Genomic DNA, 27,732 nt, shown 5'->3' on the forward strand with positions numbered 1-27,732 from the left:
GCGCCACTAAAGAAAAGCCCGTGAGCAATCAAGACCCAGCATAGTCAAAGGTACATAAATGAAATTTTTAAAAACATGTTTTATCATTCTTGACTTAAATCTAATTATACCACCAAGTACAAGTGTTCTAAGAAATTTCACAAATTTTTCCTTTTTTTCCTTTGAAAATTAAAAACAAAAACAAAACACATCAAAGATGGGCTTTTTTAAAGTTCAATTTAATTTTTACTTTAATAATTATGTCCATAGCTTGGCTCTATAAACATTTAGGGAATTTTTTAATTTTCTGAATTTAATATTATTCAAACAAGTGACTTTCCAAGAACCCCTGAAATCATAAGAATTTTATGAGTGTTCTGGTTCTGTCTCTTGAAGGAGGGGGAGTGGTTACTGAAAGGGTGATGAAGTCAATGTCTCTGAGCTTAGCTGCAGACATGGGCATTGGAGAAACAAAGTGACTTAAGAGACACTTATTAAGAATCAAAACTTCTACAGACTTCAAAAACAAAATTTATTCACAAAATATATTAAAAAGTTTGACAAAAAACAAGACTACAAAAGTCCCACAGTCTTATACATCTCAACATCATCACAGTCAGCAACTGAAGTCTCCAGCATTCAACTTGTTTTTTAAGATTAAAAAAATCTAAAAAAGAAAAGTCTTTGTCAATCACAGCATTTCATTCTGAGTTAAACTGCTGAAAACTGATGACCATGTCACTTTGGTATTTTATAGAGCAATGTTCTTCATGGAGATTTACTGACACTGAAATATCTCAAAGTGTATTTATTTATGAAGGTTAATTCACAATAGTCTTACCAAGGTAAACTATTTTAAAACAAATTAAATCACTACTACAAACCTGTAAAGACTAAAATGCAATAATACAAATGTGATTACAGAATATGAAACTCTGAGGACATAGAACAAATTTAAAATAATTAATTATAGAAAAGCTGCAACTTTTTATTAGAAATGGAGGGGGAGGAACAGAGTTGGCTCTGGAGACCTTGGTGCCCCGTGTGCAAGAGCAAACCACCACCCAGTCAGGACCCCGGTCAGGCCGTGTGACCTTTCACAGCCAGAGAGAGGCTGGCCCAGAGGTTTGTCTGGGGCCTTTTCCCATCAGTCAAACCGCACTTTGTTCAGTGAGGGTCAGAGGATCCCAGAACGTATTCTACATTCTCTGAGTATTTGCTTTGGAGGGTTTCAAATCCAAAGATCAAATTTTGTGGAGTTTTGTAACAATCAGCACTCTCACCGTTTGGTCAAATGAACTACAGATGCACAGACCTCTCTTATCTGGACTCCAGTCCAAACTTGAAATGGGCTGAGTAGACAACGTAACATTCTGCAGAAGGCTGACGGAACCTGCAACTCCCATCTCTACACCCTCGGAATCTTTCTTTGATCGCTGAATCGGGTATTCGCTGAAAATAAGATCAAAGTGTATGAGGAGATAAACCTTAGTATTTGTCATTTTATTCTTACACATGTGCTCCAATAGCTATTTTTATTTCTCACTTGACTATTGGAACTGATAAATATTAAGGCATCTTTCTTGGAGAAGGAAGTGAATACACACTCTGGTATTCTTGCCTGGAGAATTCCATAGACAGGGGGAGCCTGGCAGTCTATCGTCCATAGGGTTGCAAAGAGTCGGACACAACTGTCTGACTAACACAAGACATCTTTCTAATGTTGAGTTGTATTGCAATAAGGAGACAGTATTTCAACCTCAAGCCCAAACCCCACAAATCTCATAAAAAGCCATTATTTCTACTAAAAACATTGAAACATCATTTCTGTTCAGCATGAGTATTTTTTATCTTACTATGAAAGCTCTAGATTGATCTAGCATCTTTAATAAAATTGATCTGGTGCTCTTAATCATCTTTTACTATAATTCTCTAGATGTGGATTGTTAAGATGCCACAAGTAACCTTCTGCCTTACAAGTAACATTTGCAAAACCTCATCTTAACACTTCCAGAAGAGACACTGACGCTGGTTTCTAAGCCCAGAGCTCCTCCAAGCTGAAGGGCCTTCTATGTACCATTTCTAAGGCAAAGTGCTATTGGGAGGAGATTTTAGACCTGGACATCATTGCCTCAAAAAAGAAAGAGTGAGTTCTAGAACGTTTGATCTTCTATCAGCTAAAAATATAAAATTATAACATAAAAAGAGCTGAAGGTTAACAACTCATAAATATGATTTGGTCTAGATTTGAGAAAGTGAGAAATGAAACACCTGTCCCCCATGGAGATGTGCTCCTAGTGAAACACAGGGGTATTCCTCTGAAGGTCTTTGAAAGCCTGTTAGGTATCAACTATGACTACCCTTATTTCAAAAGTAGTAATAAAGGCCAAGACTTTCAAGAGGCATGAAGCAATTCAGAAGCAGAATAGAAACAAAGAAATGATAAGCAGATAACCGCCTATCCTTTCTTCCTCTCAGACCCTACACCTCCTTTTGATTTTTAAAAAGAATACAACATTTAGATGAACAGACATTTTCCATGTCTCTTGGCAAAGCCTGCAGTTGTTTAGTATTTAAAAGATAACAAAGATCTTTTTTTTTCTTTCCCTAAATCAGTGGAAACTGATCAAGATGGCTGAGAATAGGATGTGGAGCTCACCTCTCCCTACAAACACATCAAACAGGAACAACTCACTGAAAACTAACTGGAAACTGGCACAAGGATTTCTGTACAACCAAGCTGTGAGAAGAAACTCATGGAATTGGGAAAGGAAGAAAAGAAAAGAAAAGTGATCGGATAGGACCTGGGCCCCTGGGAAGGGACTCAGAGGAAAAGCGGAGAAACATAGGCAGACACCCGCCCTGGGGGGTAGGTGATGCGAGCTACAGAGTGGGTACCTCCAGGTCCTATGTTGGGGAGACAAGTCCCCTTGGCTGCTTGGAGGGCCACTGGGACTCACAGGAAGGCTGCAGCCTGCGCCCACCTCCCTGGCTTCTGTTCAGCAACTTGGGATCAGACCCCTACCCTAATAGGGCAATAATGGCCACTGAACAGAGGGGAGGTCCCACCACATCCCCGGCTCCAGCCCGAGCCCCTCCATCTCCAGGCACACCTCCTACCAGAGTGACGGCTGCCAGCTACCCGGAGGAAAGATGCAACTTGTGTCCACGTCAGATGCCACTCGCTCACCAAAGCTACCGTGCACACGCAGTCTCCCACATAAAAACCTCCTTTAAGACGTACATAGGCACAGAGGCAGAGAAAGTTAAGCAAAACAGAACTGCACTCAATTGAAAGAGCCAGAGAAAATCTCTGAAAAAGAATAATGAAACAGAAATAAACAATTTACTAGATAAAGAATTTAAAGCACGGGTAAGAAAAATGTTAACTGAATTAGGGGAAAAAACCAGATGTACACAGTGAAAATTTTAACAAAGAACTAGAAAATATATAAAGATCATTAAGAACTCAATAGGTGAAAAAAAAATATAAAAGAAACAAATAACAGACAGTGATACTGAAGAATATATAAATGAATATATTCATATTCATATATTTATATATAAATATATAAATGAAAACAGGATGATGAAAATCACCCAATCAGAGGAGCAAAAAGAAAAACAAATTTTAATAAATGAAAACAGTTTAAAAGAACTCTGGGATGACATTAAGTGTACAAATATTCTAAAGGGAGTAAGAGAAAAACAGAAAGTCGCATACAAAGGACTCTCCAGAAGGCTATCAGCTCATTTTTCTGCAGAAACTTTGCAGGTCGGAAGGGAATGGCACAATACACTCAGAGTGTTGAAAGGGAAAAATCTGCAACCCAGGATGTTTTGCCCGGAAAGATTATCATTTAGAATAAAAGGAGACATAAAACAACTTCTCAGACAAGCAGAAACTCATCAACACTAAACCTACCCTAAAAGAAATGTTAAAGGGTCTTCTCCATGTGGACAAGAACCTACAGGAAAGGGGAAAGCCCACTTGGAAAGGCAAATAGAGAGTAAGAGCAGACACGCGCACACAATGACAAGGCTCTTCCTGGAGGCCGGGAAGCGTCTACAAGCTCTGTTCCTGTCCTATCACAGTGACGTCACCTGAACTTGGGCAAGTCAATTATCAGGATCTAAAACTTAAGAATTTCAGCCCCTTTCCTTTCTTCCAAAGGTTCTGTTCTGATGACCGAATAATAATATTTCACAAAAACCTTCAGTCAACGTCTTCCTATTAAAAAAAAAAAAAAAAACTAGCAAAAGCCACGATTTCAAATTTATGAAGTGTTCATGAGCTACTCTAAAGCATGGAACATACTACTATAAAACCTATTTGTTGTGTTAAAAGGTTTATATTGCTATTTATAAAATATAAATAAGTATATTGGTAAAAAAAAAAAGCTTAGAAAGTAATTCTTATGTAATACCATGAAATGTAAAGTCATATCAAAGTGAACTAAGTCAGGAAAACCAGAGAGTTCAGTCGAATCCTACTTTACGCCCACAAGTCATCTAAACCCACAGTGCGCTGGCAGAGACTTACTACTTCCAGAGGTGCAGGCTGCCGGCGCCCCCCGCCGTCAGGAAGACCTCCCGGTTCTGTGGCAGGTGGCGGACCTGCCACACAGTAGATTTATGAGCCTGGACAGAACAAGAGGCACATAAGCGGTGTGTAAGTTTTTAGGATAAAGAAAGACTACCTTACATAGAGAGCAGACTTGTGGTTGCCAGGGGAGAGGAGGGCTGGGATGGGAAGGACTGGTGGTTTGGAATTAGCAGATGCAAACTATTACATACAGAATGGATAAACAACAAGGTCCTACTCTAGCACAGGCAACTATATTCGATATCCTGTGATAAACCATATTGGAAAATAAATGAAAAAGAATGGATATATGCATATAACTGAAATACTCTGCTGTAGAGCAGAAATTTATACAACATTGTAAATCAACTATACTTCAATAGAACAAATTAGGAAAAAAAAGCTGTCCTAGAAAGAAACCTGTAAAAAAACAATTTTTACCTCTATCAATGACAATTTTAGTAACTTCGATCATTTCAGTCACTGTTATAAAAGTAATTATTTTCTGGCATGTGTCTCTTTTTAAGCTTTCTTGTTTATTTTTAAATTAAAAATTTTTTTTTGGCTATACTGCATGGCTTGTGGGATCTTAGTTCCCCAACCAGGGATTGAACCTGGACCCTGGGCAGTGAAAGTACCAAGTCCCCTGGCACTTCTCTTTATAATGGCTACAGAGATTTATAAGGGCCCAACAGAAATTAGGAAAAGAATCATTTTTCTAGTTTTATAAAGCAAAGTTCTGCTGAACTTAAAAAAAACTTATCAGATTAAAAGTCTTAACATATAGCTTTATAGTATCATACAAGTTATGCAAATAGATTTTATACATTTAAATATCTCTAGCTCACTCTAAGGAGAAAAAAAACCTTAAAATACAAAAAAAGAAAAATATTTTCTAAGGAGAAAAAAGGATGGACTGAACTTCTTTTTAACAACTTTACTTTTTTAGAGCAGTTTTATGTTCACAACAAAACTGAGTGGTAAGTACCAAGAATTACCATAAATAGAATGAATTTAATATAAAGCTCCAAGTCTTATCTGTAATTTACACCACTGTACTTGTCTAGTCTTTAAAACAAGGGTCAGGAGGACTTACAGACCGTGTTTATGGTTGTAACAAGCCCGGTCCTTTATCAGTCATATTAAAGATAGAAATAGCAACTGGATGAATGCTAACAGCTTGTAAATCAATCCTTATAGTGCTACATTCACTGTGTGGAACTTGAGAGAGCGAGGGGGGAGGGGGAGACAGGAGGATGGGGGAGGGAGAAAAGACTTCTGCTTCGTAGAAGTAGTGAGACCAGCGAACTTGATTTAAGCCACACAGAAGACATCTGCATTTCAGCTAATGATCAGTCTTGACATATGATTTTAATAGCCTTTTAAGAGAATTACCATTAGCAGAGAAAAACACATATCTCAAAAGATACACTTTAAGTATGTGAGAGTCCTCAAGTGACTAGGTTCAAGCTGTTAAATCTTAATTTGTTTTGTAGCTTAAACTTCTCTTTTTCTCCTGGAAGCTGATAAAAAGCAAAAAGTAAGAGGGGAAATGACTAAAATACGCCAGTCTTTTATTTGACAGATTTAGCAATTACTGGATTAACTAAATGTAACAAAAAAATTTTTTTTTGGAGACACTGTAATTTCCAGTTAAGGAGAAATGTGTTAATGATTGTATTTGGAACAATTTAGTAAGTGCTTTATGTTGCAGATGGGCTTCCCTTGTGACTCAGCTGGTAAAGAAACCAACTGCGGGAGACCTGGGTTCGATCCCTGTGTGGGGAAGATCCCCTGGAGAAGGGAAAGGCTACCCACTCCAGTATTCTGGCCTAGAGAATACCATGGACTGTATAGTCCATGGGATCGCAAAGAGTTAGACATGACTGAGTGACTTTTACTTCACTTACGTTGCAGATAGATACTTTATATATTCTGGAATGACAAAGGCAAAACAAAATTACAGTGGATAGCTAGTTACCTTAAGATTACAGTTCACTGAACAGTAACAGTAATTTGTATGCAATAATAATTAGTTTAATAATATTAAGACAAAATATGAAGGTCTGAGAAGTACTACTGACTCCATGATAGAGGGAAAAGGAGCAAGGGAGTGAATTTTTATTTCCTGAGCAACTTACATAATTTAATATTATGGAAACTACAAATCTGAGACTAATTTTTCTTTTCTTTTATACTCGAGGAAGCTCATAGTCACATTTCCAACTCATCTCTCGCAAATGATGGGATGTTTCAGCAGGAACTTTATGCCATCCCCTTACTCCGGATGGCAATTTCATTTTTTTAAACCAGTGCTTTCCACTTGTGCTGCTTTCTTTATCAATTTTTCTAATGTTGTAATACCAAATGTTTCCCTCTAAGTTACCTTAAACACTATTTGGAACAAGGCAAAGTATATCTACGAGGCTTCTCTGATGGCTTAGCAGTACAGAATCTGCCTGTAATGCAGGAGAGGCGGGTTTGATCTCTGGGTTGGGAAGATCCCCTGGAGGAGCCCGGTGGGCTATAGTCTGTAGGGTCGCAAAGAGCTGGACACGACTGAGCACACATGGATAAATGTTGATACATTTTTGAAAAGTATATGATTAGTATTATGTTAAGGTATATATTGGGCTTCCATGGTGGCTCAGATGGTGAACAATCTGCCTGCAATGCAGGAGGCTGGGTTTGATCCCCGGGCTGGGATACTGGCATATACCTAAAAGTATATAATTGGGTATTAATACAAACATATTTATTAGGAAACACCAGACTATGTTTTGTTAACCAAATTTTTTTTTTCTTAATTTTTTAAAGAAAATTCTGACAGTTGCTTTACAATGTTACGTTAGTTTCTGCTGTACAAAGTGAATCAGCCACACATAGACAGACATACTCTCTTTTTTGGATTTCCTTCCCACTTATCGTTGACTAATTTCTTAAGCCAGCTAGTTTTCTTGTGATTGCTCTTAAACTACAAAATAAGAGTCACTACCAACGAAGGCCTTTATTATGAATATAATCAAGAAATATGAAACTGACAAACTTTGGGAAAAGTATTCTTTGTACAGAAAAACTTATCAAGATCCTACAAGAATATATTAAAAATAGCTCCCTTCATGCAAAAAACCTGGAAGGAACTTGGTGACTCATTCTATTTATCAGTCTAAAGCAAGCTATTAATATGAACATTCTTCATAGAAAGGTATTTCCCTCCTCTTTACCTTTTCTGAAACAGAAGCAAAACCTTTGGTTGGATGCTGTGTTCTCATGTCAAAAACATGAAACTTTCCTTCCAGAGATGTAGCTACTAACTTATTCATACTTATGTCTTTTCTGTCAAACTCCAAGCTACACACCTGAAAATAGAGAATATTTATGAGTGATGCTCCAATGATTATAACCAAGAGTTTCTTTCAAACCAAGTAAAACAACTTTCACATTATTGGCTCATGTGAAAGCACTTAAAAAACAATCATTTTATCTTTTGAATCTGTATACCAAATACTTGTAACTAGAAAATTTTCTTCTCGGTTAGTAAGATCCCATAATCATCTAAGGCACTGAGGTACATTTGGAAAGCCATAATTTAACATTTTACCATTATTACATAATGATTTTTATAAAGTTAAGTCAAGGCTGACTAGAGGAAACAGGAAGGAACCACATTCTTCACTAAAGATGTACAACCCAGGAACCAAAAACCTGCAAGTACCTGGGAGTCAATTACAATCTCGGGCTTCCTGATATCACCAGCTCACTTTAACATCACACTGCGTAGCCCACAGGCATCCAGAGATGGGTGCAGGGGCGGTGACCCACCAGGTACTGTCACACCACACCTGGGTGTGTGTTCTCCTTCTGCAGAGAGCGTCCCTGAGTTTTAATCAGATCCTCAAAGGACTTCACAGACCCTAAAGGTTAAGAACCATCCATTCATAAAGGAGTTTTACTGAGATGAGTTATTAGGGGTGCTTTCCTTTTGTAGTTCAGAGGTGTGTGGAAACGACATTCAGAGAAACTGCAAAGAATGCAAATGCACATTACCCCATTTTTTATATTAGTCTCCCACCGTAAGGACATATTTCTAAGATCAAACAGCTTGATGTCTCCGTTGTCATAGCCGGCACACACGACACGTTCCTCTTGATTATAGGTGTTGCCTGGAAATCAGGACATGGCATTTCAGATCTTTTTAAACGCTGATTTGAAGGCTGCTTAAAAAAACTTATGGACATCTGAAACTAACATAACATTGTAAATCAACTATACTCCAATAAAAAACAAAACAAAAAAATAACCTTACAAAACTACACAGGTCACTTGTACCAAATCAGGTGAAGAAGTCACATTGGGTAGAATCTCATTTTACTAATCCTATAGGACACCAGGATTATTAATTTAGTGTCTGATATTGTTTATCAAAAAAGCTCTTTACTGAGATTCTGTGCTCAAGAGGTATATGAAAGTGTTTACTGGATTTTAAATTGAAAACAAATATTCTTTCTATACTCTATTTGCAAAGACTAACAATTCAAGCATAGCAGGATTTGGTAGAATAAATACAGTTACACTTCCATTGCTTTCTTTGAATGCAAATGAAAACTACTTTAAACTTATTTATTTTGCAAAATGTTGTTCTGGTGTTATCAGATGCTCACAGTTGAAGTAAATCTACAACCTGCAGTTGAATTCATCTTGCTCAGATCCAGGAATTTTTTGGATTACTCCCTTTTCTTATAAACTCCAGTCCTGCATTTCCACTGGAGGGTTCACCAAGATGACATGACAGCAGCTGAAACTGATGATGTCTAAAACTGATGTCATCATCTTCCTTTAAAAACTATTATATACTCTGTGGAACTTTTTCAATTAACATCATTCACTTCATAGTCAACCTCAAAATTCAGTTACCTTGGACATAATCCTTTCCCTGTTCCTCATGTCCAAAAAAATTGCCAAATTGTATTTATTTTGCCACATTGTTATCTTCTGAATTTACTCTTCTGTTCCATTCTCACTGCTTCTTAAACCTACATATTTCCTGGAATACTGCAAAGAGCTTCAGAACTCACATTTCCTCTGCCACTCAGCAATCCTGCCTACATGACCACAGTGTAAAGCTAAAGCTCTGATCATATCTCATCCTTGCAAAAGCCTTCAAAGGTTTACCACTACCTCCAGACCATCTAAACACCTCTGGCTGTGGCCATATGCCATCTTTAAGGCTATTCCTACCTCCATTCCTTCTACATACTCTTCTTCCAATGCTTGAAATTTCCCAATTTCAGTGTTTCAAATCCTACATATCCTTGGACTGAGGTCAATATGTTCTTTTGGCTCCCTTGGGATTCCTTCTGTATTGATCCATGCCTCTGTGACCTTTTATCACTCTGACCTTGTATGAGTGATGCAATTAATGTAAATAGCACTTTTTATTAAAATTACCAGCTCCTTGAAGTTAAAATAAGAGTCTGCTTCAGATAAATGTCCTTTCTTTAAATTTAATGTCCTATATTTAGAACGGCACTTACATGCCTTAGAACAATGATTAAAAAGCCTTTAATGGACCCAAAGTTAATTATTTTTTAATTATTACATAAATTTTATATGATGATTTTAAACACTAATTCTGAAATTTCTTCCCAAGTGTGCATGTTTTTGGTTTATATTGTTACTTATACACACACACATAGTAATTATAACATATACACATAGAAATCTCCCAATTTCAGTGGTAATTTAGTTTTAAAATGGGAAATTTAAAACTTTCCTCTGATGAAGCAACAATCCAATTTAAAACTAACATAAAAAGCTAGACAGGCCACATACATTGCTAAATCTCATTTTTAATGTCTGTTAATCTACACCGATTATACTAAGAAAAAGGGGAAAGAAAATAATGGTTTAAAACTAAATACGGATCTTATCTTTATTATTAATAGCAAAAATGACTGTAATTTTGGTGCTCAGTGAAAGATACAAGGGCAAACATCAATATTCATTTTAAGTATATTAATAGAGGAACATGATTATAAAATTTTTAAGATATAATTTTGTAATAGTATAATTAGTTTTAGAAAATACACACACACTGTGTAGCGTACAATGTAAGCTTGGTTAGGTTACCATCTAAGGCTCTACTTAATTTCCCTAATGGCATGTGGTTCTAAACTAGGTCAATATTACCAAGTTAAACAGAAATAAATAATAATAGTCCGTATTTTTGAACAGTTGATATCTAAGCACAATTCTAAGCATTTTACGTGTATTAACTCTGAATTCTCATAACAATACTATTAGGTAAATTCTATTATGACTTCCATTTTATAAATGAAGCAAGCAAAAATCAGAGAAGCCTGATAACTTGCCCTGGGTCACAAAGCCAGTAAGTAGCACAGTGAGAATTCAACCCCAGGCCCAATCATCATGTCTATTTGCCTCGATAAACTGCCAGAATAATGTACAGAAGAGATTCTAAACCAACTGTCAGGACTTTCCTGAAGCACTGTGCTTTTTATAATCTGGTGTTTCAGTGTAAGATCCTTCAGAAATTTACCAAATGCCACAGTCCAACAGTCTCTCTTGTTTTCTCCTTGTATAGGTTCCATATTAGCAACAGGATCATCTTTCTGCCTTGGGTCCCACACCTTTACAGTTCCTGACATGAAAAAAAAAAGGAGTTGGCAAAATTCAACAGTGCATGATGGCATTTCTTTCTGCATTCTCTTCACATGGCCTCCTATGTACATGGAGATATTATCGATGCTACAATATCTGAGAAATAGTCACGTTTTTCTGACATGTTATTGGGCAAGCTGTACTTAATATAAGAGATATAACCCACATGTTATACCATCTGACTTTATTTCCAACTAGCAGATACACAACAAAGCCAACAACTGTTCTTTAAGTCATCAACAAGGTATGACTGACAAGGCAAACACAAATGTTATGTAATTTAAACCATGCCTTACTTTCTTGATTTAAGCCCAAAACAAATGTACTATTTATTTAGAATAAAGCAAGTGTCATTTTAATGTTTTCTCCTTAGTACCCATATAATCATTGGCATTTTTCTTATACATATAAATAAACTAATTTTTATATCTATGATTTCGTATATGAAGCTTTAGAATACCATTTCATATACAATTCAGTTTAATTTCCCCATGGCAATAAAGAAGAGAGAAGTTGATAAAAGTAACCAGTAATTCTTCTCAATTTAATTTTAACTCCTTCATTTCAATGTAAATTATGGGAAAACTAACTAGGGTCACTGATTTTAAAAAACACAAAGACATGTAATAAAATGGTTATAAGGCAAGTACCCAAGTGAGAACAGAAAAAAGGTAAAAAAAATCCTAGAGAAGGATTATAAATGCAGGGAAAGGGAAGATATTTCGCTAGATTTATGGCCAAGGATGAAGTTGGTCATTATAAAGGCTACTTCAAGGAAAAATAAATTTCCTATAAATGTGACAAGTTATTATAATTTCTCTATGGACTTTCTTGGTGGCTCAGTGGTAAAGAATCTCTCTGCCAATGCAGGAGACACAGGTTCAATCCCTGGGTTGGGAAGATCCCCTGGAACAGGAAATGGCAACCCACTCCAGTATTCTTGCCTGAAAAATCCCATGGACGGAGGAGCCTGGAGGGCTACAGTCCATGGGGGTCACAAAGAGTTGGACATGCCTGAGCACGTATGTTATACATGACAGAACTCATAAAAATTGGTAACAGTTAAGTCTGTAATAGTTAAATGAACAAACAACATAAATAGAAAATCTGCAAAGCAAAATTAACTAAAAACCAAATACAGAGAGACGTTAATGCAAGTCAGGACTGGATAGCATTTTTATCTCTAAAATTAGGGGGAAAAAGGAATCAATGCTGGTGGGCAAACTGGCAGTCTACCTCATCTACCATAGATGATATGGTAAATAGGTACTTTGGGAAGTTTGACAAGTTTCTTAAGTGATAAAATACGATTATTCCAAAAGAGTTACATACATGATGATACTCATTTCACTGTCATTCTCCCAAAACAACAATTAAAACCTTAATGCAAATGCAAATGAATGTTCATTAACAGGGGCATGGCTAAGGAACTGTGATACACTGATAGGATGGAATATTATAAAGCATCAAAATGATAATTATGAAGACCACACCAAAACAGCAATATCATATGACAAAACATTAACTATAAAAAGATTAAGATACAAAATTGAGGGAATTGGGAATTCCCTGGCGGTCCAGTGGTTAGCACCCCCTACTTCCTCTACTAAAGACACAGGTTCAATTTCTAGTCCGGAAACTGAGATTCCGCATGCCCTGGTGAAGCGACAAAAAACAAAAAGACTAAGAAAGAACAAAACTAAATCATGTTAACCCTGATAATACAGTGTTAATAAATTGTATCTTAGACTAGAAAGGAAAACCAACCTGATATTTATGCTAGTGTGGTAGACTGTAATTTTTCCTTCTATATTCCATACTGCTTCTACGATTGGAAAAAATATTTGATTTTTTCTAAAACACAGCTGCTCTTGAGAAACTATTAGAAAATTAAATTCCACTTTTCTGTGAAAACAATTTCTTCATGGTCTTGAGCATTAAAAAAAACTAGCCAAACTAATAAAGGTACCAATCATTTAGGTCCCCCTTTTGAAGCAAAAAAATTCTGACTGTTAAATTCATAACAGCTCAGGACCCCAAAAGGCCTGTCGCTTGTTAGTCACTGCGGGGGAAAAGCAGAGTTGGAGCTCCGGAAGCTTCCTGCAAAGCTCAGCGGAAAGACCACAGACTGCAGTGTTCAACCAGCTGTCAATATGACAATTTTCACAAGTACTAATTCTGCTTTTTAAAAAAAGAAAATGAAAAGCTGCCACCCACAGTATATCGTCAGCTACCTCAAAAATTTCTAGAGACTTTTTAAATCCTCAAGGTTCAGAGGAAACTATGGTTGTTAATAGTTGAACTAGCTCAAGACTAAAATAGTAAGTGCTATGCCTCTATCTCGAAATCTCCCGAAAGCCTGAGACGATTGAGGGATACACAATCAAACTTGCCCATTAAAAAAAATAGAGAGTTAGATTTAGGGGGTCAAGGATTGAGGAAGACTTCCACATAGAATATATTGCTGCACAGAGATTTAATAAAAAAAAAATTAACATACACAGAATATTCTGACTTACCATCTCGGCTGCCAGTCACAATTTCAGGGGCCCCTTCCCCGATTCCAAGTCCACCAACACCATCTATAGTATTTATAATTTCTTTATGGCCCTTTACAGAATACACCGGGACCTCTGGAGCTTCCAAATTCCTGAACAACAGAACACAGCTTCTTACTTACACACATCCCAAACGTTTAGTTCACTACTCAAATCTAAGAATGCAGGCCATATTGAGATTTTTGATTTTTTTTTTTTTAAAAAGGGGTTTTCAATTAAGGTAATTTATACATTTACTTCCAAATTTTCCTCTATATTTTAGCTTCTTTCAAGGCCTCCGTGAGAGTTGTCATCATTCAACTTGTAATTCTAACTCCTGAACCCACTTTACTCAATGGTCCTCAAAGACGATTGATCCAGGACCTTTGCACATGAATCCACCAGGGATGTTTCTAAACAAATACAGATTCATAGGCTCCTCCCAGACATAGTGAACAAGTATCTATAGGGTGGGGCCCCAAACCTGTTGACTCTCTAGTACATGGAGACTGATAATACTGCTTTAAATACAGAGTAAATTCAAAGTGATTTAGAATGTTTCCAAAGTGGGCCTTGGTAGTTTGATCTTGAGATCTTTTGAGAGATAAAACAGGAGCAGCATTTGCTTTGTATGCATTTCTCCCTTAATATTATTTTCTGAGTTCCACACTGATTTTCATCTAGTTACATTCTCAGTTTACCGTCACGCGGACCACAATAGATACTACAGGCAAACTAGCTGAAGTCTCTAATTCTAGGCTAGTTAAGTGAAGGGAAGGCTGGAAAGCACCTCCTCTCCTGTATGTCTGAATCTACGACTGGGTGAGTGGCTCACACAGGTTATGCTAATACACCCTTCTCTTGTTTCTCTCCATTCCACACCCCTCCTTCTGCTTTTGTAGTGGAGCCTCTATCCACATTTCTTTTCAGCAAGTCAGTTTTCAACAATACTTGTACTTTTTCTTTTTAATGAACTTAGTTCTTCATGACATGTAATCTCCACTTACTACTAGGCCTAGATTTATCAGTAAAATCTTGCAAATAAAATTTGAGAAGTTCACCTGGTTCAGAGGTGATGTTTATCTTTTTGGCATTAATTGTGAAAGCGTCAAGAGACTAAAGAGGACTGAGGTTCTGTTTAAAAGAACTGGTTTACTCTTTTCATAGACTTTGAAACATCAGTTCTTTTAACTGATGACTTACCAGTGAAATTATGACTTACCAGTGAAAATAAAGCAGTAACACCTATACTAGGAAGCTCTGTTAGGAAGACAGTCAACTGTTACATTTGTTGCACACTTTTGTGCTGAAATGCATCTATTTTAAAAAATAACACTCAGACTGGTCTCTCTCTCAAGTTCTTTAAAAGTATATGACACAGCAGGTAAAAATTAATGCATTCTGCATTCTAGTAAACGCCAACTTAATTGCACGTGTGTCAATTGCTCAGTTGTGTCCGACTCTTTGCAACCCTGTGGACTGTAGCCTGCCAGGCTCCTCTGTCCGTGGAATTTTCCAGGCAAGAAAACTGGAGGGGGTTGCCATTTCCTACTCTAGGGAATCTTCCGGACCCAGGGATCGAACCTGCATCTCTTGCATCTCCTGCATTAGCAGGCAGATTCTTTACCACTGCTCCACCTGGGAAGCCTGCTAATTATTAAGAGGTTAAAGCAAATGGAATTAAAATAGCTTCATTCTATGTTATATTATGATCCTAAGACAAATAAATATGCCAAAGTAGTTCAGTTACAAAATAGCAGATTCTAAATTAGAATCAAAAAAGATCACAAGGTAGGGAAGACAGTTCCTCTAGAACATTATTGTATATTTTACATGATTAAGAGATAGTCTTAAAAAGTTTTTACAGAGGAATTTCAATTCATTCAACTCTAAATATGAGGAAATAACTCTAAGTAAAACATGAAAATTAAAAGCATTTGGTACTATTGAGATTTTGCTTATTCAAAACAGGTTTGTCTTGAGTTACTCAACAGATGTGTTTCTAAAAAGTTGTGCTCAGATGTAAGTTAAAGCATAAAAACAGAAAAGTTTAATGAACTGGGAGTTCTATGTTAAAAAAATTAAAACATACAAAAATATATTATTGTGTAATGCCAAATATCTTCTTAAAATGTAAACATCTAATTTTTCAGTGTTATACATGAGCATTGTTATATACTGTATCCTTCATGGTGGAGGGAATAGCCCTTTATTACAAATATGGGTGCTAAATGCTAGCACTAAACAGCATGTGTGGAAATAAATATTAATGTTATTTGAAAAAGCTAAAGAAAAATGTTAGTATTTTAAATTTGAAATGTGAAATCTAAAAATATATATTAAAAAGTAATTGCAATATTCTTATAAATAGTTAAAATTTAACAAAAAAATCTTAGAGAATTCTTGCAGTGGAAGCGTAACACAACTATCAAAGAAACTGCTTATGTCTTCACACTGATGAAATAATCTTACCATATATGAAGGTTTCCAGCAAAATCTCCAGTGGCAAGATATCTCTGCTGTAAAGATGTTGCACCAAATGTTCCACATTTAATGGGTTTGGCCTTTTCAATCTTCATAGACGGGAGGGAGAGAGGATATGTTATTTAGGTAAGCACCTATTTGTAATCCATATTCATGGCTCTATTATGGGAATTAAATAAGGCACACAATTTAAAAAAGCAATTAAAATGTTTTCTGATAAAAAATTATCATGCTTTTCCTTCAGTAATCTTTGTATAGTCTAAAAGTACAGGCAGGCTTCCTTGGTGGCTTAGCTGATAAAGAATCTGCCTGCAATGCAGCCATGAAATTAAAAGCAGCTTGCTCCTTGGAAGAAAAGCTATGACCAACCTAGACAGCATATTAAAAAGCAGAGATATTACTTTGCCAACAAAGGTCCATCTAGTCAAAGCTATGGTTTTTCCAGTAGTCATGTATGAATGTGAGGGTTGGACTATAAAGAAAGCTGAATGGCAAATTGATGCATGTGAACTGTGGTGGTGAAGAAGACTCTTGAGAGTCCCTTGGACTGCAAGGAGATCCAACCAGTCCATCCTAAAGGAGATCAGTCTTGAATATCCATTGGAAGGAATGATGTAGACGCTGAAGCTCCAGTACTCTGGCCACTTGATGTGAAGAACTGACTCAGTGGAAAAGATCCTGATGCTGGGAAAGATTGAAGTCAGGAGGAGAAGGGGATGACAAGAGGATGAGATGGTTGGATGGCATCACTGACTCTATGGACATGAGTTTGAGCAAGCTCCAGAAGTTGCTGATGGACAGGGAAGCCTGGCGTGCTGCAGTCCATGGGGTTGCAAAGAGTCAGACACAACTAAGTGACAGAACTGAACTGAACTGAAAAGTACAGGCAGACCTTGGGAGATTTGGCAAGTTTGGTTCTAGACCACCAAAATAAAGCAAACATTTGCAATAAACTGAGTCAGATGAATTTTTGTTTCTCAGTGAATGTAAAAGTTATGTTTAAACTATCCTGTAACAAATAAATAAATAAATAAACTATCCTGTAGCCTATTAAGCATGCAAATCATTATGTCTAAAAGACAATGTACATACTTTAATTAAAAAATATATTATTGGCAAAAAATTGCTAACTGCTTTAATCATCCATGAAAAGAAACTCCTTATTCATTACTGTTTTCTCATGAGACCGGCAATTCAGCCACATCTTCAGGCTCCACTTCTAATTCTAGTTTTCTTGCTGTGTCCACCACAACTTCAGTTACTTCCTCCACTGAAGTCCTGAACCCCTCAGGTCATCCATGAGGTCTGGGTCAACTTCTTCCAAACTTCTATCCATGTTGATATTTTGACCTCTTTCCATGAATCACCAACATTCTTAATGGCATCTAGAATGGTGAATCCTCTCCAGAAAGTTTTCAATTTACTCTGTCCAGATCCATCAGAGGAATCACTTTCTTTGGCAGCTGTAGCCTTAAGAAATGTATTTCTTAAATAACAAGACTTGAAAGTTGACATTACTCCTTGATCCACGGGCTGCAGAATGGATGCTGTGCTAGCAAGCATGAAATCAGTGTGAATCGTATGGGTTCATCTTCATCAGAGCTCTTGGGTGAGCAGGTATATTGTCAGTGAGCAGCAATATTTTGAAAGGCCTTTTCTTCCTGAGTAGTAGCTCTCAACAGTGGGCCTAAAATATTCAACAGTTTGTTGTAAAACAGATATGCTGTTATCAAAGCTTTATTGTCCCATTTATAGAACTCAGCCAGAATACTTAGCATAACTCTTAAAGGAATCAGGATTTTCAGAATGTTCAATGAGCATTGGTTTAAAATTAAAGTCACCAGCTGTATTACCCCTTAACAAGCAAGTCACCCTGTCCTTTGACTTGAGGCATTGGCTTCTCCTCCCTCACTATGCAAGTCCTAGATGGCATCTTCTTCCAATAGAAGGCTGTTTCATCTACACCAAAAATCTGCTGTTCAGTGGAGCCTCCTTCATGAATTATCTTAGTAGATCTTCTGCATAACTTGCTGCAGCTTCCGCAGCACCTGCTACAGCATCTTCCATCAGCACCTGCTGCTTCATCTTATACTTTCATGTTAAGGAGACAGCTTCTCTCCTTAAACCATATGAACCAACCTCTGCCAACTTCCAGCTTTTCTTCTGCTGCTCCCTCGCCTCTCTCAGCCTTCAAAGAACTGAAGAGTTAGGGCCTTTGCTCTGGACTAGACTAGGCTTTGTCTTAAGGCAATGTTGTGGCTGATTTATTCAGGCCACTAAAACTAAAACTCTATATCAGTAATAAAGCTGTTTCACTTATCATTCCTGTGTTCCCTGGAGTACAACTTTTCATTTCTTTCAAGAACTTTCACTTTGCATTCACATCTTGGCTACTATTTGACGCAAGAGGCCTAACTTTTGGCCCATCTAGGCTTTCAACATGCCTTCCTCACTAAACGTAAACATTCTTGGTTTTTTATTTAAAGTGAGAGACCTGTGACTCTTCCTTAGAGGCCACTGTAGGGCTAATTTCAATATTGTTGTGTCTCAGGGAACAAGGAGAGGAAGAGGGTTGGAGGGAGGTCAGCAAGTGAAGCAGTTAGAACACAGACAACATTTACTGATTAAGTCTTCAGTTTTGTCAGGGTGTGGTTGATGGCATCCCAAAACAATCACATCATCATCATCAAAGGTCACTGATCAGAGGTCACCAAAACAAATATATTACAAGAATTACCAAAACATGATCCAGAGACACAAAGCAGGCAAGTGCTGGTGGAAAAACAGTGCTAACAGACTCGGTCAGCACAGGGTTACCAAAATCCTTCAATCTGTCAAAGATTCAGTCTCTGCGAATTCAATAAAGAGAAGCACAATAAAAGGAGGTATGCTTGTATGTCAAATGAATGAGTTTTCCCTTTCTTCTCATCTCGCTAATAAGAAATTAAAAAGGTGACACCTCTAATATCTCCACTGGTTTGCAAATATGCAGATTTCAGCATTTAATGTCGTATTCTTCTTTAAAAGCCTCTAAAGAAAAAGGATATACTGAAGATATTACTCTTCCAGGTGACAACAGGAAAAATAAAAACCACTTATGTGTCTTGTATAGTTTTCCCTGCAGAATCCTATAAACTGAGAACGGTTATGTCTGATTCTCTCTGAGACAGTTTTAGTGCAAAGAGATGTGTATACCTGTGTGCACCAAAGGCACAGCTGTTAGCATGGATTAGCATGTTTTGATATTTCTTTAATTTAAAAGACTGTTGGGAATTCCATGGAAGTCCAGTGATTAGGACTCCGAGCCTTCACTGCCAAAGCCCTGGGTTCAATCCCTGCTTGGGGAACTAAAATTCCACAGCCACTTGGCCAAATAAATAAACATAAATAAAAATAAGAGTATTGTTCTCAGTTTATATATAACAGTTGATCCTTGAACAGCACAGGAGTTAATCCACATGTAACTTACAGTCAGCTCTCTATATCCAAGATTCCTCTGCATCCGTGGATTCAACCAACCATGGACCACGTAGTAATGCAGTATTAACTCTTGAGAAAATACCCAGGTATAAGTGACCCATGCAGTTCAAACCCATGCTATACAAAGGTAATTGTAGTCACATCAGGAAAATAGCCATATGCAAACTCCACCTGCGCATGTCACTGAAGTCCATCTTGGAGTCTACATGTCCGGGTGCCTTGGCCCCCGGAAAACTCTAGAGGACATGGAACTGAGGTTCTATGGGGTCACAAACAGTTGGATACAACTGAGTGTCTGAGTGCACACACATATATACACACATCCACATATCGCACTCTAGCTGCAGGATAGCACCTTCCATCTACTGTCAGCTCAACAGGACAAAACTATTTCTCTCATTTAGTCTCTTGCAATCTTTAACTTTTTTCTTTTTTCACTGCAGCTGATTTACCATGTTATGTTTACTTATTCATTTTTAATTTTTGGCCATACCCTGCAGCATGTGGTATCCCAGTTCCCAGACCAGGGATCAAACCCACACCCGCCGCATTGGAAGGCAGAGTCTTAACCATGTGACTGCCAAGGAAGTTCCCCTTTTTTTTTTTTTCCTTTTATTTTTAACAAAAATAGTACATGTTCCCTATAATGATGCAAACAAAACCAAAGACCTGAAGGGTGAAAAGTAAGTTTCCCTTTGACACTTCCCAGAAGTAATCCCCATTGTCTTAGACCCTTTGCTACCTATTTACAACTACATAGAAATTTGGTTTAATACAGAGAGCATCGTAATGTCAATATATTGTCCATTGACTTGATTTTTTTCACTTAGAGATGTATCTGGATGAATTTCTTTCCCTCTACAGAGTTCCCCAGTTTCTAGGGCACTTCCCCTGTAATCTTTTGAGTTGCTGGGCCAATCTTCAACCCTACCACTAGGGTTGGCCTATTTCATGTACGTTGTGAAAGCAATTTTCCTACCACTTTCAATGTTTGGTTGAGGATTTCCACATAGGATACATGCAGCTATTTTCAAATAAGAAAATAAAATTCACGTAACACAAACTATAACTGAACTTCTCTTTCATGATTCAAAAGAAATCATCATATGCTCTGGGGCTTTGGAAACTCCCAGCCTGCTGAGCTTTCTGCCTGGGATCTGGATGAACTAGCAGTTACTAGGTAGCCTGGCCTAAAATAAAGCTGGGACTCTTTGGAACTGTCCAGGACCTTTTGATTAAATTTTGTTTACTCAGACACCCGCAATAACATGGTGGTAAAAGACTGTACTGATGAGACTAGAACACAGAATGTTAATTTTTTCTCCTTTTTAACACACTGGTGATCTGAGATAGCATCAGTTAATATTTGATATCAGAAAACTGATATTCATCTATTTCAGCTATTTTTTCCAATTTTATGGAAAACATATCTTACAATGGGACACCATGGAGGATCACAATTTTGTCAATTCAATAAAGCAGTTTCCAATTCCAAATCATTTACATCCTCCCCACCACCCCCTTCTCCCAATAAAATACCTGCAACAATATGTTAATACTGACATAGCTAATCACTCAATTAACTAATCATTGTAGCGAACCACTTAATCACACTATTAGAACACAATTTCTATAGCTAAACTAATTCAGACTTCCAACTTGGACCAATTGAGGAAACAGCTCCCCACTCTTTCCTCCCATTTGTCTCACGCAGGGCCTGGGTCTCCCCCAGGTCCAGGTCACTGCTAATGATTCCCTCAGTCTAAGGCAGAAGATGTGAACAGACCTCTCGGGTAAGAAACAGGTGGGCTTGCACCATATATTGATGAAACTCTCTGGGAAAATTCTTCCCCAAATCGCCTTGGGAAGATTTGTCACCCACTGTCTTCCCTTCCACCAGCTAAAGATTCTGCTTCCCATAATTCCACTGCTTTCCCCAGGAGTCTGTGATGGGGTCTCGCTTCCTCCTAGGTCATGGAAGAGAAAAAAGCTGAGCCCTGCTTTTCAGTTCCTGTAGGAAGCACACACTTCCAAGTGTTTACTGCTACTAATAAAAAAACTGGGAAGCCAGTGTTTTCCTCTATTATGGCTTTACCTAACTTTTGCCTTTAGACCGTGTGGAATAGAGAAACCAAAAAACTGCAACCACTGATCTTCCAGAACCAACATAAATTCACAGATACACAAACAGATACACACACATACACACACACACACACACACACACACACACACACACAGAGCTAATGGATTTTTTTTCTCAGGTTTAAGTTTTCTTAAACTAAACTTTTTTTAGTCTGTCTGCTAGGAAATACTAGCTAATAAACAGCAATAAGAAAACCTGGAAATGAGGATTAAAATTTTTATGCATGGTTACTTCCTGTGATGCAAATATCAAAGTATATATAATATATATACTCAGAGTATATGTATTTTTTTCTACTGGGAAAACGTGTCCTTGTGCAGAGGTGGAACTGATTATTACAGTATTTCATGTTGTTCTAAAAACCACACTACAATGTCCAGATGTACTGACACCTGAACACATCTGAGAATTCCTACCTTAGTAGAAAACAACCTGAGAACTACTCTAATATTAGTCCATGGTGGGGCCTATACTCAATAATTTTCACGTGTGTATTGCAGGGATTCTAAAAGAGGGGTTTATTGCAAATAATGAATGGAATGAGATAAAAATGCATCTACACTTAGAGGCATAGACCCACAGGAGTGGCACCAAGGCTTGTGGTATATAAATGTACAAAGCCCTTTGAAGGCTGAACTTGCTGGTCTCTCCGAACTCATTTCTGGCTTCTCTCCTTTCACACTCCAGCCACACCTGCGGCTGCATTTTTGCTCTTCAGACTCACCAGTCAAGCTGCCTCAGGGTATTTGCATTTGCTGTTCCCACTGCCGGGACTGGTCTTCCCCCACATCACCATGTCTTCTACCAACTCCGATTTCAGCTTAAATGTCAACGCCTCTAAGAGATCCTCCCCACCCCTCCAATCTTAAGTGAAACCCCAAATCCCAATCATTTGCCCTGTTTAATCTTATTTCACTTATCAACAAAATTCTTTTACTCACTCAATTATCTATTTCCTCCCTTCCTAGAATGAATACCACAGGAACGGGGCCCTCAGCAACTTGTTCAACACCTAATTGGTGTTCAACATTTGTTAAATGAAAGTAATAAATGAACATGGCTTAACTTCTCAGTCCCAGTGCTGGAGAGAGGGAAACCACCGCTGGAGGTCATGTTCCCTTTTCTCCCATCATATTTTCATCTGATAGACCATAGTTTTCGGTGTCACTTTATATGTAATAATAAAAACAGCATCCATATATGGAATACCAATGTATCAGATAACTGTTCTAGATGTCCTTCTGTACTAGCCCATCCCTTCTGTTTCTAACACATGCCACTGCAAACTAAGTGTTTGGGACACCCCTTTCCAGATGACAAGCAGGTTCAAAAGATGAAGAAACTCACCCAAGGTTCCTCCAGTCAAGTATATTCCAAGCTCTTCCTACTACAATAGGCTGTCTCCAGGACTATATGTAAATCAGTTAAATAAACATTTGCTATGTAGCCCCCATTCTGTAAACTCGAGCCCTTAGAAGTCCCAAAGAAATGCTCCAATCCTGAACTAGATTGGGGAGATAAGTAAGGCCTGACTTAAACCTACTTTCATTTGGTTTTTACCTTTACTTTATGTCTTTATAAAATGTAAAAACATGATATTTATGCTTCCTGATATTTTTTTATCCTTGTATCCTTTTATCAAAGGATAGCCATATATTCTTATATCAAAGATTTAACTAGTGGTCTGTTGCAAATGATGTTTAAAGAATCAAATTAACGATCAAGAATCAAATTAAACTCAAAATACAGAAACATATTGAAAAGTAAACTCAAATGTATAAACATCTTGTTATCTACACAGCAGGGAGGGCTGCGCTTTGCTCAGAAAGGCTGAGCTAAGTTGGCAAGTGGACTTAAAAAAGCAGAAATGTTTGCTCTTTCCTTAGACGTTCATGGAAATGATAACATCAGCTAAATTAAGAAAGGACATTGGAGTAAAGTTAATTTTTCTTTTTAACAGTTCATAAAAGGGACCCTTCCTTGTCCCTGCTAAAGGTTTTACCTTTGGAAAAGAAAAGATGATAATAAGTTAACGTGATTAAGGAAGCCCATGATCGATAATTCCCAGCAGAGCTATTTTTGTTCTATCTGTGGGTGGGTCTAGTACAGCCTGTCAGTATTTCCTCCTCCACATCCTGGCACTACTTAATTAACATTAAAAGGTTTAGTCAACCAAATGTTAACAAGCAGTGAATTCAGTGGCACAAGGGCTAAGAAAGCAGAACTTTATTAGATTATCACTAATTTTTAAAGTGTAAACATCCCCGACTGTAGCACTTTCCAGGGCCACCCCTAGTACGTTGGGCCAAGTAGGGAGGGTTGGGGGGCGGGGGTGGAAGGCGCCCTCTACAGGCTGATGGAAGTCTCACACAAGAGGGGAAAAACTGGAGAGAGGTGGATTTCAGCCTTCCCTTGAACCCTTGGCCAGAAACCTGTGTGCAGTTTAACAAACTACTCAATTGTATACGAAGACCCTGCCTTCATTCCCTATCTATCTGATTGGTAATAAGGAGGCACCAACAAAGACCCATTTTCTTCCTTCCTTTTTATCCTGCACCCATGGACTCTGGAGCACAAGGCTTGAGGTAGTTCTCTAGGGATAAAATCAAATTTCTTAATATTTTATGTTTCCTAATTTTTTAACCAATAATTCAACTAGCAAATGATAGCTAGAAACTAACTTAGCTCTAGAAGAGGGAAAAAGAGGGAAAAGAAAGGAAAATGCATTTGGGAAGCCCCAAAGGTACTTAAGTGGCTCAGTAGTAAAGAACCCACCTGCCAATGCAGGAGGTTCCGGTTCGATCCCTGGGTGAGGAAGACCCCCTGGAGGAGGAAATGGCATTCCACTCCAGTATTCTTGCCTGGGAAACCCCATGGACAGAAGGAGCCTGGCAGGCTGCAGTTCATGGAGTTGCAAAAGATACAACTTAGCGACTAAACAATGAAGATAGTCAACCCTTAATACTACTCATTATAATCATCTGGGGGAAGTTTAAAAAATACTGATGCTGGGACTCAAACTAGTCTAGAGGCAAGAAAGAGTCCCAGTGCATCAGTTTCCAGGGGTGGAACCAAGGCTTGAATATTTTAAAACACGTACACACAAGTACACACAAAACAACAGTAACGATACACATTCAGATGTTCCTGGCGCACAGTAAGAGCTGGGAATCACTGGGACTGCTCTTAACCTATGTTCTTTTCCACGGCATTATCACAGCCAAACACAATGTAAGCTCTCAAATCTGTCCATTTGTATTACTCTCACTTTAGGCAGTAGGCTGTTTAGGAAGAAGGACTCATCTTTCAAATATCTTTGATCCTTCTTTATTATAGTACCTTGAAATGATAGGTTCTCAATGGAAAATTTATGGTAGAAAAAGAAAAGAGTCAAAGGATACAGGTGAAAATATACAAAGTGGATACTCCTAGTGTTGAGGTGGGTGACATCAATTTACTTCTTTTCCCTATCTATATTTTTGGTATATTCTATCATGAACATACATTACTTAAGTTAAAAAGCAAAATTATTTAAAAAAAATACTGCTAGAATCTTCTATAACTCTAGAAGAAATAAAAAACACTATTTGTCTTCACGGAACAAGTGTATTCATGAAATGTACACAAGTCATAAAGCCTTACCAAAAAAATGTCACTAGTATTTATTCCTGATAGTTCACCATTTTCTTTCTTCAATTTCAATGTTTCCTATGTGTTCAAACTCCTGGCCTCAATCAATTAATGATTAATAAATCAATATTTAAATGTTCCAAGTTATATCCTTTTACAGACATAAATTCACTCATTCTTCTAACACATCATTTATTGAGGGGCTGCTCCTTTTATACCACACTAAAGAACTGTCCTTACTCTCTGGGAGTTTACAATCTAATTAGAGATACATGGGACAGAAGGATATATTCCTAGCACAGATAATAAGTACCATAGGAAAGCAATAAAGAAAAGTTACTTTATGTAGGGATCAGGAGTGAGATGTCAATAGTCAAATAATCTGAACTGGATCTTAGAATAGCAACAGGTGACTGGGGCTAAGTGATGAAAAACATAAGGAAAGGTAGGAAAGCAGCAGCCATGTTTAGGAGCAGAGTGCCTGGCTAGCAAAGACAATCTGAACAAGAAAAGTGGCATTCATAGAAATTTAAAATGGGATGAGGCCTTACATACTTTCTAATCTAAGCTTTCCTAGGAAAGTGTATGCATCCTTTGCCTATCAGTTGAGGCCCTAACTCCTCCAAGCATATTCTCTCCATAGTTTTTGGTCCCTGGAGTTACAAACTTCCCTGTACTCTATGACAATGCTAACATCTGAGTATAATTGATCTTTTTTTTTCCCTAGGCAACCCAAATAAATGCATTTAAAAACTGGTAAAGAGATATAAAAAGGTTAGTTAATATTGTTATTCTCCAATTCTTCATTAGTGTAACCTTTACAAAACTTGAAAACCTAACCTTGCCACACCCTGCTTAAAGCCCTTCACTGATGTCCCATTTTTCTTACAAAAACAGGCATAAATCTTTTAAATGATCTACAGCATTTACAAGGCCTCCTCTCTGCTGTTTTGTTTCAAAAGGAGATAATTTCTCTCCCTCATTGCTGAGCTGTTTCCTCTTGGAAATCTCAACTCCTAATTTGACCTAGTTAGCTTTTACTCAATGCAAATCTCGTTTTCTGGTTTTTACTCTCATAGAACTATGTGCCTTTACATTAGAGAATTCATCTCAGTTTGTATTTTATGTATTGTTGGTTTGATTATTTAGTTGATTCTCTAACCCCTAGAAAAAAACACTTCATAATAATCAAAGACATTGTCATTTACTAGCTGGAGAATACCAGGCAATCAACTGACACTTGTTGAAAGAATAACTGTTTTGGATTGCCTCCTCCAATTACATAGCAGGCATCCTAGTGCCTGCTTTGGCTCTGCTTGTATGACCAAGTATTTTACTATCTTGTACCTATTAAAAGACTACACAAACAGCTGCGCACTGCCCAGAAACGCCTCGAATTTAAATGTGAAGTCATAACGTCACCTCCAGGGACCTCGCACTGGACTGGGAGGGGGATGGGGACGACTGGAGGAAGGGACCAGCAAGGCACGAATGAATTAGCCCGATGAGAATTCAGGTCTCGAACCAAAGCGTTGACGTCCGAAGCATTCCTCAATCTGTGGTCAGCTTCGCTACTCCCGCGCAGCTTCAGCAGCGCTTTGGGGGGGACTCTGGACAAAGGCTTTGGCAAAAAGGAACGCAGAACTCCCGCCCCCAAGATCCGCACTCCCCTCCAGCAGCAGTCCCAGATCTTGGAACTGGGAGGTCTCGACCCGGCACCCACCTCCCGCAGCAGCTTTAGGTCCCCTTGCTGGATCTCGTACAGCTGAATGACGCCGGTGCCCCGTGCGAAGTTGCCCATGGTCACAAATTTGGCACTGCAGGGCATCCACTTACAGTCAAACACCGTGTAATTGAGACCCTTCTGGATATGGGAGATGATCTGAGGCTTCTCGAAGGCCGACATGGTCCAGCCGAGAGATTTCGCCTCCGCCAAGCGGGACACAGCCGACAAACCCTGAGAAACTAACCTGGAAACCAGAGTCCAAACGTTAAGGATAGTTTGTCCGTCCCGCTTGCCGTAGGCGCCCCTAGAAACCTAACAAGTAGCTTTAGGTTTCTCAGATAATGCCGGATGCTCTAGTGCAGGCACACAAGAGTTTCCTTCCCCAACAACACAAACTTGTCTATGGATTTACCTAGTGCCTTTCGTACAGATACAGATTATGGGTTATAAAGCATGCTGACTGCGAGAGGTGGGGGCAGAGGAC

General features: G+C 38.0%; 1 protein-coding gene across 1 annotated transcript; it reads right to left on the bottom strand.

The window, feature by feature from the left end:
* Positions 1 to 487: 487 nt before the first annotated feature.
* On the bottom strand, positions 488 to 27,547 carry DNAAF10 (dynein axonemal assembly factor 10). Its single transcript, XM_020878573.2, has 8 exons — positions 27,246 to 27,547; positions 16,255 to 16,355; positions 13,765 to 13,895; positions 11,124 to 11,225; positions 8,612 to 8,727; positions 7,789 to 7,923; positions 4,523 to 4,620; positions 488 to 1,431 (listed from the first exon to the last, which is right to left on the bottom strand). The coding sequence occupies exons 1-8, from the start codon at positions 27,426 to 27,428 to the stop codon at positions 1,224 to 1,226; spliced, it is 1,074 nt and encodes a 357-aa protein (XP_020734232.1). The 5' UTR covers positions 27,429 to 27,547; the 3' UTR covers positions 488 to 1,223.
* Positions 27,548 to 27,732: the final 185 nt, after the last annotated feature.

Source organism: Odocoileus virginianus, chromosome 2 (genome assembly GCF_023699985.2).
Source record: "Odocoileus virginianus isolate 20LAN1187 ecotype Illinois chromosome 2, Ovbor_1.2, whole genome shotgun sequence".
Classification (NCBI taxonomy): Eukaryota; Metazoa; Chordata; class Mammalia; order Artiodactyla; family Cervidae; genus Odocoileus; species Odocoileus virginianus.